The sequence below is a fragment of the Dipodomys ordii genome, unplaced genomic scaffold (assembly GCF_000151885.1).
Source record: "Dipodomys ordii isolate 6190 unplaced genomic scaffold, Dord_2.0 Scaffold90, whole genome shotgun sequence".
In the NCBI taxonomy this organism is placed as follows: Eukaryota; Metazoa; Chordata; class Mammalia; order Rodentia; family Heteromyidae; genus Dipodomys; species Dipodomys ordii.
In genome coordinates this window covers 10,601,904-10,616,492 of record NW_012267306.1, presented here as the reverse complement: position 1 = coordinate 10,616,492, position 14,589 = coordinate 10,601,904, and the positions used below count along the sequence as shown (strand labels likewise).

Here is a 14,589-nt window from a genome sequence, read left to right as displayed (position 1 = left end):
AACAAATGTGGAAATGTCATTCTTTCTGATGGAGGCATAGAATTCCATTGTGTATATATACCACATTTTCTTGATCCATTCATCTACTGAGAAGCATCTGGTTGGTTCCATATCTTAGCAATGGTAAATAATGCTGCAATAAACATAGTTGTACTGGTAGTGTAAACTTGTTCAACCACTTTGGAAAGTAGTATGGAGGTTCTTCAAAAGACTCCACATAGAGCTCCCCTATAACCCAACAATCCCACTTTTGGACATTTACCCAAATGATCACAAACAAGACCATACTAAAGCTACCAGCACAACTCTGTTGTTTTTTTTTGTCAGTTGTGGATCTTAACTCTGGGCCTGCACGCTGTCCCTCAGCTCTTCAGCTGAAGGCTAGCGCTCCAGCCACAGTGTCACTTCTGGTTTTCTGGTGGTTAATTGGAGATAAGAGTCTCATGGACTTTCTTGCCTGGGCTGGGTTTGAACCGTGATCCTCAGTAGCTAGGATTACAGGTGTGAGTCACCGGCACCCAGCTTGCGAAATATTTTTATATATTTAATTTCTGATTGTATTAACAAATTCAAAATGAGACAATAAAGAATTTTGTTATAATGAAAAGTTTATGAACTAGAGTGGCAGAGTGACTGCCTACCAAGTAAGGGTTCCATGAAGTAGTTTGTTTTTCCAATATTAGTGTCGTAACATGAGCAAAAAGAGACAAGGCCATTGTCTTTACCCTTTTGGAGAAGAGTTGGAGAGGAGATAAATAAATGAGAATCTAATGTTTAGGAGATGGCAGTTGTTATGGAGGCAAGTCAAATATGGAGAGAAATGTGAGAAATAGAATAAGAAAAAAAGATTACCAAATTTCTTCTCTCACCTTTGGAGCTTAGGAAATGAAATCCAAATGTCAGCAAGGTCGGGCTCCTTCTGACAGCTCTGAGAGAGAATCTTCTTTGCCAAGTTCTAGATTGTGATGATGGCTGGCAATTCATAGCATTATTTAGCTTGTGTTTGTATCCGTCCAATATCTGCCTTGTTATATGTTGTTATTTCATGTGGGTGGGGTGAGAATGAGCTCCTTTTGGCCTAGAAGTTCATTCCTCTTATGTTCTACCTGATCTCATTTTACTGGAAGCATTAACGACATTCACATTGCTTGAAAATTTCTTCAGCTAAATATCTAAGCTTATTTCTGTAAATTGTGCCTTCCACCTAACAGTCAAAGGTAATTTAACCAATTGTTTGTGACTTATCACAAATGTTGCCTTTCTTGCAGTGTGTAAGAACCTGTTTTTCATATCCTTTTGGCCTCATTGAAAGCATTGATCAGTGTTAAATTATCTACTATTATATATATGTAAATGTATACATGTATGTATATATTTTGTACATATGTATGCATACACATATAAATGTATATGCATATATTATCAGAATGCCCAAAAGTTATATAAATAAAAACTTTCTTACTGTCCTCTATTAGCTGAGCTCATATCAGAAGCAACTTTAATATTTAAATTTCTACTAACTTTTTCTTTTCAAGATACTTTAGATTTTTTTCCTGTAAATTACTTTAAGATTTCTCCAGCTGCTACTTTCTACTTAATTCCAAAGCTAAAAAATTCACAGTTTTAGATATTTGTTACAAGAACAACTGTCTCTTGGTATTATTATCTCTATCAATCAGTATTCTCCTGAGAAACAGAACAATTGGGCTACGTTATTTGAAGAATAGCATATTTTATTGAACAGTTTATGGCAACACCAAAATGCAAACTGCCTAAATTGTGACAGAAGTAGCCAATGCTAAGTGATTGTACTCAGAGTTGGTTTATAGGGCAGTACTGCTCTGTAGGGAAAAATTATTTTTTGCCAGGAAACTAAATAGGGACTATTTTAATTAGTGCCCCTTTAGATAAATGAAGCCTTTGAAATGCACCAGTTTCACATGTTGTTTCCATTATATAAGTGGTTATTTCTAGGTTGCATAATGTAGTCTATGCAAATTTAAACTTTTGCTTAACTTTATAAACTCTTGCTGGGAGACAGAGGAAAAGGCCATTGCCATTCTAAGAGTGAGTTACACACTGTATACTAACATAAAATAGTTCATTATTATCTATTATCATTATTATCTATTAAATGAAAGTATTTTTACTCCATATTTCAAAGCCATATTTCAATTTGTTTCCCTCCCCCCAGTTCCATGGTTTTATTTAATAATCTAAGCAAACCTCTTTGTTCCTTTCTGGATTTGATTTGCTTCACCTGCACTATCTTACCTGGAATTGTTTCTCCTTTAACTTTCTTATTGGCTGTGAGAAAAGTCAATTCTCCATAGAAGAAGGGCAGCCATGTCCTTTGCTTTTAATGTTCCATGACTGGCAAGTTGAATATGTTCTCTGTGATCCGTGCATTCCTCATGCTTCATGTGACTCTCAGTGTTTACAAGTCATGTAGTCCATTAATTTATGTTTGCTCTAATGTTCTAACTGTTTTCAGATGTTAATGCGTGACTTACATGACTTATTTTTAGAATCATTTTGTTCTTGCTTTAGAGATACCTTCCTTGCAATTTTTTAAAAAAGAGAGATTTTTCTTCCTTTGAGAATCTGTGGGTGACATTGTTTTTTTTCTATTAAAGACTTTCCTCTTCCTTCCCATCTCTTTCTCCTGTTCTTGGAACTTTCTTTTTTTTCTTTTTAGCATGACAAAGATCAGAGCTTGTTTGTTGTGCTTACAGGATGTTTGATGTGGGAGGTCAGAGGTCTGAGCGGAAGAAGTGGATCCACTGTTTCGAGGGGGTGACTGCGATCATCTTCTGTGTGGCACTGAGTGACTATGACCTGGTTCTAGCCGAAGATGAAGAAATGGCAAGTAGAACCACTTTGAAGAGTTGAGCGTGAAATAGGAAGAGTTGGGGATGCCGCCAAGAACTTTTCTGAGAAAAATTCTTGAGTAATTTTTGCTTATGCCTGAATTATATGAAAGTTCAGGCTCTTTCCTTGAGTTTTTTTTTGTTTGTGTTATGAAAGAGAAGTATGGCTGAAAAAGCATAGACACATCAGACATATCTTGAGGAAAAGACTGAGACTCAAGCTCATCTCAGCACTGCATACTTAATTGTGAATTTCCTATATTTAGACCTTACTTGCTGAATGAAAATCAAGTTAGTTTGCAGTCGTCCAAGGCTCCTTTCTTTTGTTATTTCTGCCTGTATAGCAATCTTTGATATCTATTACACTCTGCTACTTTCATGTCATTTTCAGATGTGCCTCAGGATTTCATTAATTTTAAATGCAACTTATAGCTCTTGCATTTGCAATTTTTGTTGTTGTTGGTGGTGGTGGTGGTTGTGGGGCTTGAACTCTGGGCCTCGGTGCTGTTGCTGAGCACTTTCACTCAAGGCTAATACTCTACCACTTGAGCCACAGTGCGCCTTGTGGTTTTCTTGTGGTTAATTGGAGATAAGAGTCTCACCGATGGGCTGGGAAGGTGGCTCAGTGGTAGAGCGCTTGTCTTGCATGCCTGAGGCCCTGGGTTCGATCCCTCAGCACCACATAAGCAAAAAGAAAAAAAAAACGGAAGTGGTGCTGTAGCTCAGGTGGTAGAGTGCTAGCCTTGAGTTGAAGAGCTGAGGGACAGCGTTCAGGCCCCACAACCGGACCCAAAAAAAAAAGAGTCTCACCGACTTTCCTGCCCTGGCTAGCTTAGAACTGCAATCCATAGATCTCAGCATCCTGAGTAGCTAGGATTACAGGCAGGAGCCACTGGCACCCAGCTTGCAGTGAATTTTTCAATTGAAATAAAAAAGAAGTAGAAATGTCAGTTGTGTATTTTTTAACAAGTATCTCTATTTCAGTGCATTAGGTCTAATAATACAACACTGAATGAATTTCAGAACTGAAAAATATATCAGGGCCCTTTTTGAGCAATTAGTGGAATTGTAAGAAACAGAAATTGTAAGTCGCTTCCCTAAAATGTACAGTGTTGGAATCACTAATTTCACTTGTTGAGTGTATCTATGTGTAAAATAAAATAGAGTGACCTGTGCAGCAGTAACATTTCTCTTCAAATATCCATGCTTGGGTAGTCCTCGGCCCCAAAACATTGTGCATCAGGAACTTGCCAGTCGCAGCACATGCCCCATGGCGGGCAGTGAGTAAGGTGTGACGAGTGCAAACAGCACTGAGGGGTGATGACGGAGCCTCGTCTCCCTGCAATCAAAGTGGGCATTTTCTGAAATGAAAATAAAAGTGTTCTTTGTGGCAGAGGACTGATTCTGGAGGTGCCAACATACCATATCTACCAACCACCTGGAGAATCTAGTTAGAGGGGGTCTACGGGTGGTGAGCTTAGGCAAGGAATTTGCTCATTTTGGTCACACCAGGGAAAAAGAAGGCAATCAGCCTCCTAAGTCTTAACTTTAGGTTACTCAGAAGAGATCTAGGATTAGATCAACAAGGACAAAAGGTAGGGAAGGGATGACATTGTCCAAAAAGAAATGTACTCTCTCCCTAACTTATGTAACTGTAACCCCTCTGTACATCATCTTTATAATAACAATAAAAAACATTTTAAAAGGGCCAGAAATGTGCATATTCAAGGAATCTTGGTCATTGCTGGCTCCCAGGCTGTCTAGGAGTAATTCTTCCCAGGGAGGGTTCTCTTCAGTTCTGCCCCAGGATGTAAGCAAACAGAGTCCACTTTTCTTCACATAAGCTGGATAGATAGACATGCAGTTAATCAGGAAAACAATGGGAGTTAATTAGGGCAACAATGAAATCCTCCTTCAGAATATTATTTGTATTTCCACTGCATTCTACCTTCTTGCAGCATGTGTTTTCAAAATATTACTCAAAGTCATTGCCCTTAAATGAAAACTTGTTTTTATTATCTATTACAGAATCGAATGCATGAAAGCATGAAATTGTTTGACAGCATATGTAACAACAAATGGTTTACAGATACATCTATTATACTCTTTCTCAACAAGAAGGATCTCTTTGAAGAAAAAATCAAAAAGAGCCCTCTCACTATATGCTATCCAGAATATGCAGGTATGTTTATCTTTTTTTGAATAACTTATGAATTCATATATTTCTAAGTGAAACTTTCCCTAAGGCCAGATTTTTTGTTTTGGTCTTTGGATTTAGGAATTCTTATACCTTGAAGGGATAGTACTTATCCAGTTGTTCTTTAGCAGATAGTTCATTAAGACACTGGTGAAATTATGGAATATATCATGCTCATTTTGTGGAAGAAGCTACTAGATCCTTTCCAGTAATGACTCCAAGACTTTATAAATTCATCCAGTGAACAGATTCCATGTCAGGTGTCTGGTGGTGCATTGCCAAATAAGACATGGCTCTCCTCACTGTCTAATCTCAGAGACAGACCTACTAGTAAACAGGCAACAAACAGTAGTAGGGCAATGTATTACCAAGATGGAATGTGCATGAACACTAATGTTCAGGAAGAAGGAATTGTGAGGCAGCTAATTCTCCTGTCAGGGAAGGATTTAGAAGAAATCTAAGCTTTGAAATGAATGCTAGCAGTGCTTTTCTTTTCCTGTGGTGGAAAATGTACCGCAGTGAGGAAAACTGACTTGATGTACAGTCATAGCTTTTGAAATTAGCTCTTTGCTCCTGAACCAACGCAGTTGATTTGTCTTAAGTTTCTATAGCCCATTTATAAAGTCAGGAATTGGGCTATGTTCGCTCAGTTCTTTCAAGTACCTCTCTCTACCCCAGGATGCTATTGAAAATGAGTACTGGGAACTTGGTGTTTTGGGAACAGAACTACTTCATACACAGATACACACACAGACACACACACACGCACACACACACACACACAGTCTTTCACCACAGTGACTCAGCTTTCATCTGTTTTACGCATTAGGTTTCTGAATAAGATTTTATTTTAGTGAAGAGAATTCTGTGCCTTCTTTTTTTAAGGAACAGTATGAGTACCACTAGTTTGTATAACCTCCAAATCTAAATATTCTGAAGAGAGAATTTACCCTTATCCCATCCTTCCTGTTTAAAAAAGAAAAAAAACACAACTGTTTCAACACTTCATCTCATGATTTGTGTTGTAAATGCTGATAAACAGCATTTCATTCTGTTCTGCTGACTTGTACCATGGGTCCTGACTGCCCCTTCTCAGTCAGGCGAGAGCCAGCTCACATAGCCCCACTCACACAGGTGAGAATATGAATTGACTAAAGCCACAGTCCAGTTCCAGACCCATGTGAATTGTACCCACACCATTACAACTCAACTACCGTAATTATATGCCCCTTAAAACCCAAAGGGAAACAATTCTTTGATAAAACATGCTACCATGATTTTATCCCTTTTTATATGCTGTGAAGTTATACTTTGGTTCAAAATAATTTCATACTGTCATTCTCTTGAAAACTTTTTGCTTTCTTGTTGAAAATCATACTACACAAAGTCACCTTCAGGAATATTTTAATGCTCCTTAGGAATAAAAATCACTTTCAGTTCAAACTTCAAGATTGCATTTATCAAGAATCAAAGTGGATCAGCTTCTCCTCTGTCTGGGTTTCTTTACCATTTTTTTTTATGATGAAGTAGCCATTTATGTGATACTTCATAATACCAGAGTTTCCAAATGAATCCACAAATCTTGTGTAACTAGGGATTTCAGAACAGCCAAGACTGTACTTGTTAACCCTGCCCTTGCCAGGTGTGTAAGGTTAACAGTCTTCACTTATACTATCAAGTTAGTGAACATCTCTGGTCTTAAGAGTCTTTGCAGAGAAAAAATAATTCTATGTTACAACTGTAATTTAAATTCTGCACTACCTGGAACAGGTAATTCAATTCCCTTCTCTTTCAACTTGCAGCTCTCAATTCTTAATTTTTTGCTGTCACTGGAATTTGAACTCAATGTCTTGCTCCTCTTATGCAAGAACTCTACATCATCAGACACGTGTCCAGGTCTTTGTTTTTCAGGTTAATTTTTATGCAGAGTCTCCTGTGTTTTGGCCCAGGCCAGCCTTAGACTATCATTCCCCCTGCCCACATCCTTCCCCTGCAGCTTGGGTTCAGGAATACACTGCCATACCCTACTTGTTCTGTTGAGATGGGGGTATCACGAACTTTTGCCCCAGGCTGGCATGGCATCCCCATTCTCCCCATCTCAGCTTCTTTAGTATCTGGGATTACAGGTATGAGCCACAGTACACTGAAGATATTCGTTCTGTGGCTATATCCAATGGCTCTATCTTTGGCTCTACCAAAACTTGACAATCCCGAATCCCTTGGTTGGATTAACCTCTACCACTGCTACTGTACAATTCCCCTTTTTACCATGCATTTCCATTTCACCCAATCCCATAGACACTCTTATCCTCGCATAGTCAAACTCATTCTCACTGTATTAAATCCTGAGTTTCTCTCTGGAGTCAGGCTACCAGCTGTCTAATGACTTTATAGCATGGAAAATTCAAACAAAATGAATACTGTATTTATTCCTCAGATCTTTCCTTCTTTGTCTTTTGATTGTATTATCTGTTCAATGGTCCATTATCAATTGTGGTTTTATTTATACTGATATTTATTCTGGACAGTTTCATCACATGTTAGAAAATATTATACACAAACACTTCAACACATACTTTGCTATTGTTTTCTTAAGGTTGTAAATTAGATTGAATAATGTGCTCATTGGTTTGTTCATATATCTAGTAGTTCTTAGGGTATAATAATTTGCTAGCTCCCTAGCATGTGTGTGTGTGTGTGTGTGTGTGTGTGTGTGTGTGTATCTGTGTATCTATAGATATATGTATCCACCTATCTACAGATAAATAGGAAGTGAGCTGTTATTTCTAAAATATATCCATAATGCATGCATACATACACATACACCTGTATAGATAGAAGTAGAGGCAGACCGTACTGGAAATTGAACTCAGAGCCTCACTATGGGTCATCTTGCTTTCTCAGCTGATGCCCTACCAGTTGAACCACTCCAGCAGCCCAGCTTTTGGTTGGTTATTTTGGAAATGTAGTCTCATGGTTTCTACTGCCTAATAAGTTGGCTTCAAACCAGAGTCCTCAGGATCTCAGCCTCCTGAGTAGCTAGGATTACAGAAGTGATCTAGCAGAACCTAGTTCTCAATGCATATTTTAAATTAAGAGATTATGAGTTAATAAAATAAAACTTAATTTGTAAAACAGTATGATTATAGGCTGGCAATATAAAGTATGAAAATATAAACTTTTTTCAAAGCCTATAATTTTATTACCTTTTCTTCATTCATAATGAATTCCATAATTGTTGCAGTCATAAAGCACATTAAACATAATGTTCCAAAGGGCTTCTGTCCTATTGCATTTTGCTTTGGTGTTACAGATAACATGTGAGATTTCACAGGAGACAGGAGGGCTATGGGATGTGGTCCGTAATGGAGAATTACAAAAACTGAAGTGACATGCTCTGTAGTTCGTAGGAGGTTTGAAAAGACAGACAGCCCATCTGGATCCAATTTTGGGCAAATGTAAAAGCGAGTCAGAGATTCCAGCTACTGCAGGTCAGTGGGCAGGAAATGGTGAGAATGTATGACAATTAGCCTATCATATCCTTTTACATGCAGTGACCCCAACACATTCCATGGCAGGCTGGCTAGCAGAGGACCTGGAAAGCAGATAAATAATTTTGCTTTACTTTACAAAAGAAGGACTTAAACAACTTTATTTTTTCAAATGCCCATTTTATTGAATCATTTAATATCATACAGTAATATATTTTATCATTATCATTGTATCTATACAATATATATTACACTCAATATATACACTCTCAAGTGTGAAACATTGAAATTTTAAAAGGAACAAACAAAAAATGTAAATAATATCTACCATCCAAATCAAGAGACAGGACATTTCAGGTTACTTCCTGAAGTAGACTGTAGGGCTACCACTAACATTTTCTCTATGTCTTCTAGAAAACATAAAGCATGCACATCTATCAAGTGTACACCTAAAAACTGAATTGCTGGGTCAGAATCACAGTTGTGTCTGTGTATCTTTAAATACTGCCAGTTTCTGACATGTTCTAGCTCAGAGGAAGTCAGTAGTAGTTTCCTGAGTGGCAAGAATATCCAGCTCACTGTTTTATAACCTCATAGCCTTAAGTCACATGGTCTACCTTGTCCATTTTTTTAAATGAAAGCAATGCTATTAATATGTAAATAGGAAAAGAAATAATAATGATTCTCTGGATGCAACCAGCACTGCTGATGGACCATTAAGCTAGAAATCTAGTAGCTGCAACCAGCAGCTACTAGTTCAATGTTGGCATCCTGATAATAATAGGTGGTAAGAATGAAATGAGACACTTGGAGGTTTAGACAGGAACATAAAAAGCAGTTTTCTTTTTAAAATTTAGAGACATTTTCAGTCCTTGAAATGTAGTGAATATAGAATGTGTTTCACTGAGAAGAGATCATTGCACTCTAGAAGGGAGTATATACAGTGATGTATAGTCTACGAAGTGGCATGCGTGCAACTGATTCCGGTGTCTCAAGGTCCATCTTGCTCAGTGGTATACTTAGTTTTAAATTTTGCCATTGCTTCTTTCCCTTACCCATTCCAGGATCCAACACCTATGAAGAGGCAGCAGCATATATTCTTTATCAGTTTGAAGACCTCAATAAAAGAAAGGACACAAAGGAAATATACACCCACTTCACATGTGCCACAGATACGAAGAATGTGCAGTTTGTTTTTGATGCTGTAACAGATGTGATCATAAAAAATAATCTAAAAGATTGTGGTCTCTTTTAAGTTTTGCAGATAGTGATGAAACCCATTTTCAAGCCAAATGAGTACTTATATATGGATCTCTCTAGACTAGAGTCTTGCAGTGACACAGAGTATAGTATACAACAAATGCATCTGAACCTGACCAAAGTTGTTCTGTTTTGTGTGTTTAACTGAAAACAATTCAGGGACCTTTTTAACAGTAATAAAAATGGTCCTAGAGAGAAGGTCATTGTTAAAGCTGGGCTCTAGTATATTGATGATTTCTGTGTAAGTGTAAATATGCAAATGTATGTATAATGTATTTATAACTTTAATTTTCCATATGAGTTTTAGGAGTGGCAACCTTTAATTCTAGTATGATGGCTTTGGAAATAACATAAATATTAAGTACCTTGTACCGAATGACAGATGATTACTGAGTTTTCCAGTTTTAAAAAGCTTTATTTATGTTCCTGTTCTGTAAATTTTTAGGTGTAGTAATTAATACTAGGAAATGTCATAGCCTGTATGTATACTTGTATTCATAAAAATGTTATTTGTACAAACATTGCACAGACTATTTTAATAACATGATTTGTTCTTTAAATTTAATGTGTTTTATTGAAATGTTCTTAAAGAGGATGAGTATACCTGTCTTTTAGTCAATTATTTAAGCATTATGAGCATTTTAATTATTGTTTTTCTTTTAAAGAGTGCATGCTCCTCTGTAGGTTTGAGAAATGAAAATTTTAGATTTTTTGAGGATATACTATCTTAGATCACCAATTCTTAATTTTTATTCATTTTGTTGTTTTCACTTTGAATTTTAATATCTGGATGGTATTCATGCATTTCCATAAAGGTAATGCCTGATTAATTTTATACATTTTAAACAATTGCATTTTTATTTAAAACTAAGTTTTAGGTGGACATTGAGAGCATTTTTGTGGGCAAAATTTTTTAGCATAATGAATTTTGAGACATTCATTTGTGTATTTCCTTTGGGAAATCCCTTAGTACTTCCTGTATATGAGAATTCCTTATTTGGAAAGTATGGAGAAAGATCTTTGAATTCTCTATTGCTGATATTATGCAAGCTTTAAATTCATATGTGTAACAAATTTCACACTGTCAAATTACTTTTTACTCTAGTTAAATTTACTCCACTTGCTTAAATATGTATTTCTTTAAAAATTATGCTATTATTCCTGAGAATTATATGGACAAAAATTGCATTTAGAAAATGAGTAAACCTATTTAACTAAAGCAGCGATTAGATGTATGCTCTAGTAAGTATTACATATCAGCTAGATATTAAAACTTGGTAGAATCATTTTTCTTTTCATTATTTACAATGTGTCTTTGTGACCTTATTTGGGTAAAATGAACAGCATTCCCTGCCCATTTCCTGATTTTTTTTTTAACTCATCCTGAAATCAGTCTTTCAGTAAACTATGCTAGTAAGTAGTGACTAAATTTGGTTATGTGTTGTCATTTTGTTTTAAAAATAAGTATGTTTGTTGAAGTATGTGCCTATATGTGTATATGGATAACAATGAGGTACTTTCATATTGGTTTCATTTGAGGAATTTGTTTCCTTGTAAAGAAATTCCAAGTTATCAAAATTTCTTAAGTGTTAGTTTAGAATTTTTTATGTGCCTTTCATGAAAGCTATGTTTCCATTCATTTTACAGATGGAAGACCTGTAAGATCCACATTGTGTTATTGTGTATGAAATTTAACTATAATGCATAAATTTGAATGATGAGAAATAAGGTTTAAAAGCCACAAACAAGCACATATTTGTGACCATCATTGGATTCCTCAACTCTATTATGTGTAATTGTGTTACTAACAAATCCTAATAAATTTAAATTTTTAAAATTTTACAAATTTTACAAACCTGTTTACTCAACCATTTTGCATTCAAATTTTAAATATTGATATATTGTATCTTTCTTCTTCTACAATGACCTCTTGTTTTACAGTTGTATCTGTTTCAAAAGCTTGAGATTCCCTTGCCTGGGTTTTCTCCTGCCCTTCTTGCCCAAAATATGAGACCATATTTTCAATCATGTTGCCTAACTCTGCTTCTAAGAACTCATCCTACTTTAGCTCAGTATGCCCCAAACCAAATCCATCCATCATTCTCCCAGCAACCAAGTCTCACTTTTAACATAGCCATTGTAGTGACAGCTGTGGTTTGGGTGTTGAGTGTCTCTCGAAGGTCCCTGTGTTAGAGATGTGGGCCCAGGGTGGGTTGGGAAGCGGTAGAGTCTTTGTGAGATGGGTCCATGTGGAGTGTATGGAACTTTGATGTCTTCCTCTTAACTTAGTATGTAAGTGTTTTTGCTCTGCTTCATGCCCCCCCACTTTGGCCACAGCATTAACACAATGAAGCCAGTCAATCATGGCCTGAAATCCACAACTGAGTCAAAACCAACTTTTTCTGCTTATAGGATCATTCTTTCTGGGATGTTGTTACAGTAACAGAAAGCTGGCTAACAAAACTATGTAAGTGACAACCCCATTTCTCTTTCCATGGGAAATTGTTGAAGCATATAGACCTCTTGGTATCCTTTGTCTATCTCTGTTTACTTACAATTCTGCTTTTCCAAAGCCACACCTGTTTGATGGAGATATTTTTGGTGGTTTTTAATTAGTATTTCTGTTTTCTCTTCACATGACATCTTGAATTCAAGTCTACTGAACTTCCACTTGACATAGTAATTAATTAAGCTTCCCCTTAAGTTTCCTGTCTTGCATCTTGCATTTATCTCAGTTATCCTCAGTTGGATAACATAGTTGCCTTCTATGCTCTGACCTGCATTGGCTCATGATTTATCAGTAAATTATTAACTGAGCCTTCATTCAAAGCTCTGGTTTTCCTCTCAGCATTATACTATACTGTTTATCATTCTTTGAAATAATGCCTGGAATATAAAACATCTTCATTTGTGTGTGTGTTTTTATTAGCACTATTATTTGTGAGATTTCTTTTAGATTCCACTGTAACTATTCTTCAATCTGCTCTTTTGAGAACTGCCAATAGTGTTTTTTACTTCCTGTCTTTAGGCTCAAGGCCTAACTAGCTAATTCAGTCATGTTCAATCTCTTACTGAAAAAGTACTGAATCAATAAAATACTTTTTTTTGTTTTTTTTGTTTCATTTTTTACTGAATTCTGGCAATAACTATGAGATAAGTGAATCTCAAAGATTCCTTAAAGTTAATTTGATGATGGCCAAATAAAAGTTTCAGATCAGAAAGTTATGGTTTTATGTCAAAGGACCCCAAAGAATGCTACCTTGTTGCTAGAAATTTATTAAGTGCCTCTACCTACTCATTTACCCCATCTAGTCTCTTTTGAACAATGGTACTTCTTAAAAGTAAAAAGATAATACTGCTTAAGTTTTTCATGGAAGCTACCTATGCTATCCTTGTATCAACTGGATTTGAAACTAAGAAGCAGTTCTATGCATTTTTTTTTTTTTTTTTGCCTGTCATGGGGCTTGAACTCGGCCTAAGCACTGTCCCTCAGCTCTTCAGCTCATGGCTAGCGCTCTACCACTTGAACCACAGTGCCCACTTCCAGTTTTCTGGTGATTTATTGGAGCTAAGAGTTTCATGGCTTTTCCTACCCCAGCTCACTTTAAACCGTAATTCTCAGATCCCGGTCACCTGAGTAGGATTACAGGTATGAGCCACTGGTACCTGGCTTCTGTGCATTTTTAAATCTCTATTTTATCTACAGAACCACACCTGGTCCCTTGGGAGATGAATTTATTTAATAATGGTCACTTACAAATAGTCATTGTTGGGTGAATTTAAAGAAAAGCGAAATGAGATGGTGAAAGTTCTGTATACCAGCATCCAATCTGGATCTAAGCTCTGATACATTTCTAATTGATTGGTTAACTTGAGACAAGTTATTTAATCTCGCTCTGCCTTCTTTTATCACCTGGAAAAAATGTGACCCTAATAGACTACAAACAGTTGTCAATCTTAAGTTCACAGTGCATGCTGAGCACTTCCAAGGGAATATAAAATAAGTTTTTCTGTGATCTGGATATAAAGAATATATCTTTAAAATTGTAACTCCTGTTGAATAGTTATGGGCATGAACTTTGGATGACAGATCTCAAAACAAAATAACTATCATAATTCATCTTGATAGTTAAAACAGTTTATATTGATGCCAGAAAATATGAATGATAGAAAACATGGATCAACTTTTGGGTATTTCTGTGTCATTTATAGTCTAGCCAAAACCATGACAGATTTGCTATTTTAAAGTTACTTAGGAAAAATATTCAGTTGCTTTTCAAAACACTATCTGAAGAGTGAAAGTGCATTTATATCAAGTTTTGTATTTCACAACTCTACTGGCCAGTTTCCCAGGCATTTCTTCCAAAACCAATAACTGCTTACTTTGCCATTTGTCATGATTTCTTTTATTTAGATGATTTTTTTAGTTACATCAAAAGTTATGAAAACACATTTCACCAAATCTAGAGACACACAAATATGCACACAGTAATTGGATTCAATTGTCCAGGTCAGAGTTGATGAGGTTTGATCGAGAACAGCACCAGTAAGTATAATAAATCTCTGACCACCATGTACAAAATAAAGCGAAATGAAATAGTTCCAGATTCTTTGATTTTACTGCCCTTTTTATGGCATCTTCATCTATAAAGTGAGGAGAAGTTTTTACCCTCATTGTAAAGAGATAGTTCTTAAGGTCAATAGTTTTTAATGCCAATAAATCTCTTATCTATTGTAATGGATTAAAAAAAGCAATGATATGTTTTTAACA

At 36.1% G+C, this 14,589-nt stretch overlaps 1 protein-coding gene across 1 annotated transcript in view; it reads left to right on the top strand.

Moving 5' to 3' along the window:
• Gnai1 (guanine nucleotide binding protein (G protein), alpha inhibiting activity polypeptide 1) overlaps positions 1-11,660 on the top strand; it is a 77,195-nt gene extending 65,535 nt beyond the window's left edge. Inside the window, exons 6-8 of the mRNA XM_013026077.1 lie at positions 2,736-2,865; positions 4,899-5,052; positions 9,623-11,660. Coding sequence (XP_012881531.1) covers positions 2,736-2,865; positions 4,899-5,052; positions 9,623-9,813 — 475 coding nt within the window. The 3' untranslated portion in view covers positions 9,814-11,660. The remainder of the gene's footprint in view (positions 1-2,735; positions 2,866-4,898; positions 5,053-9,622) is intronic.
• Positions 11,661-14,589: the final 2,929 nt, after the last annotated feature.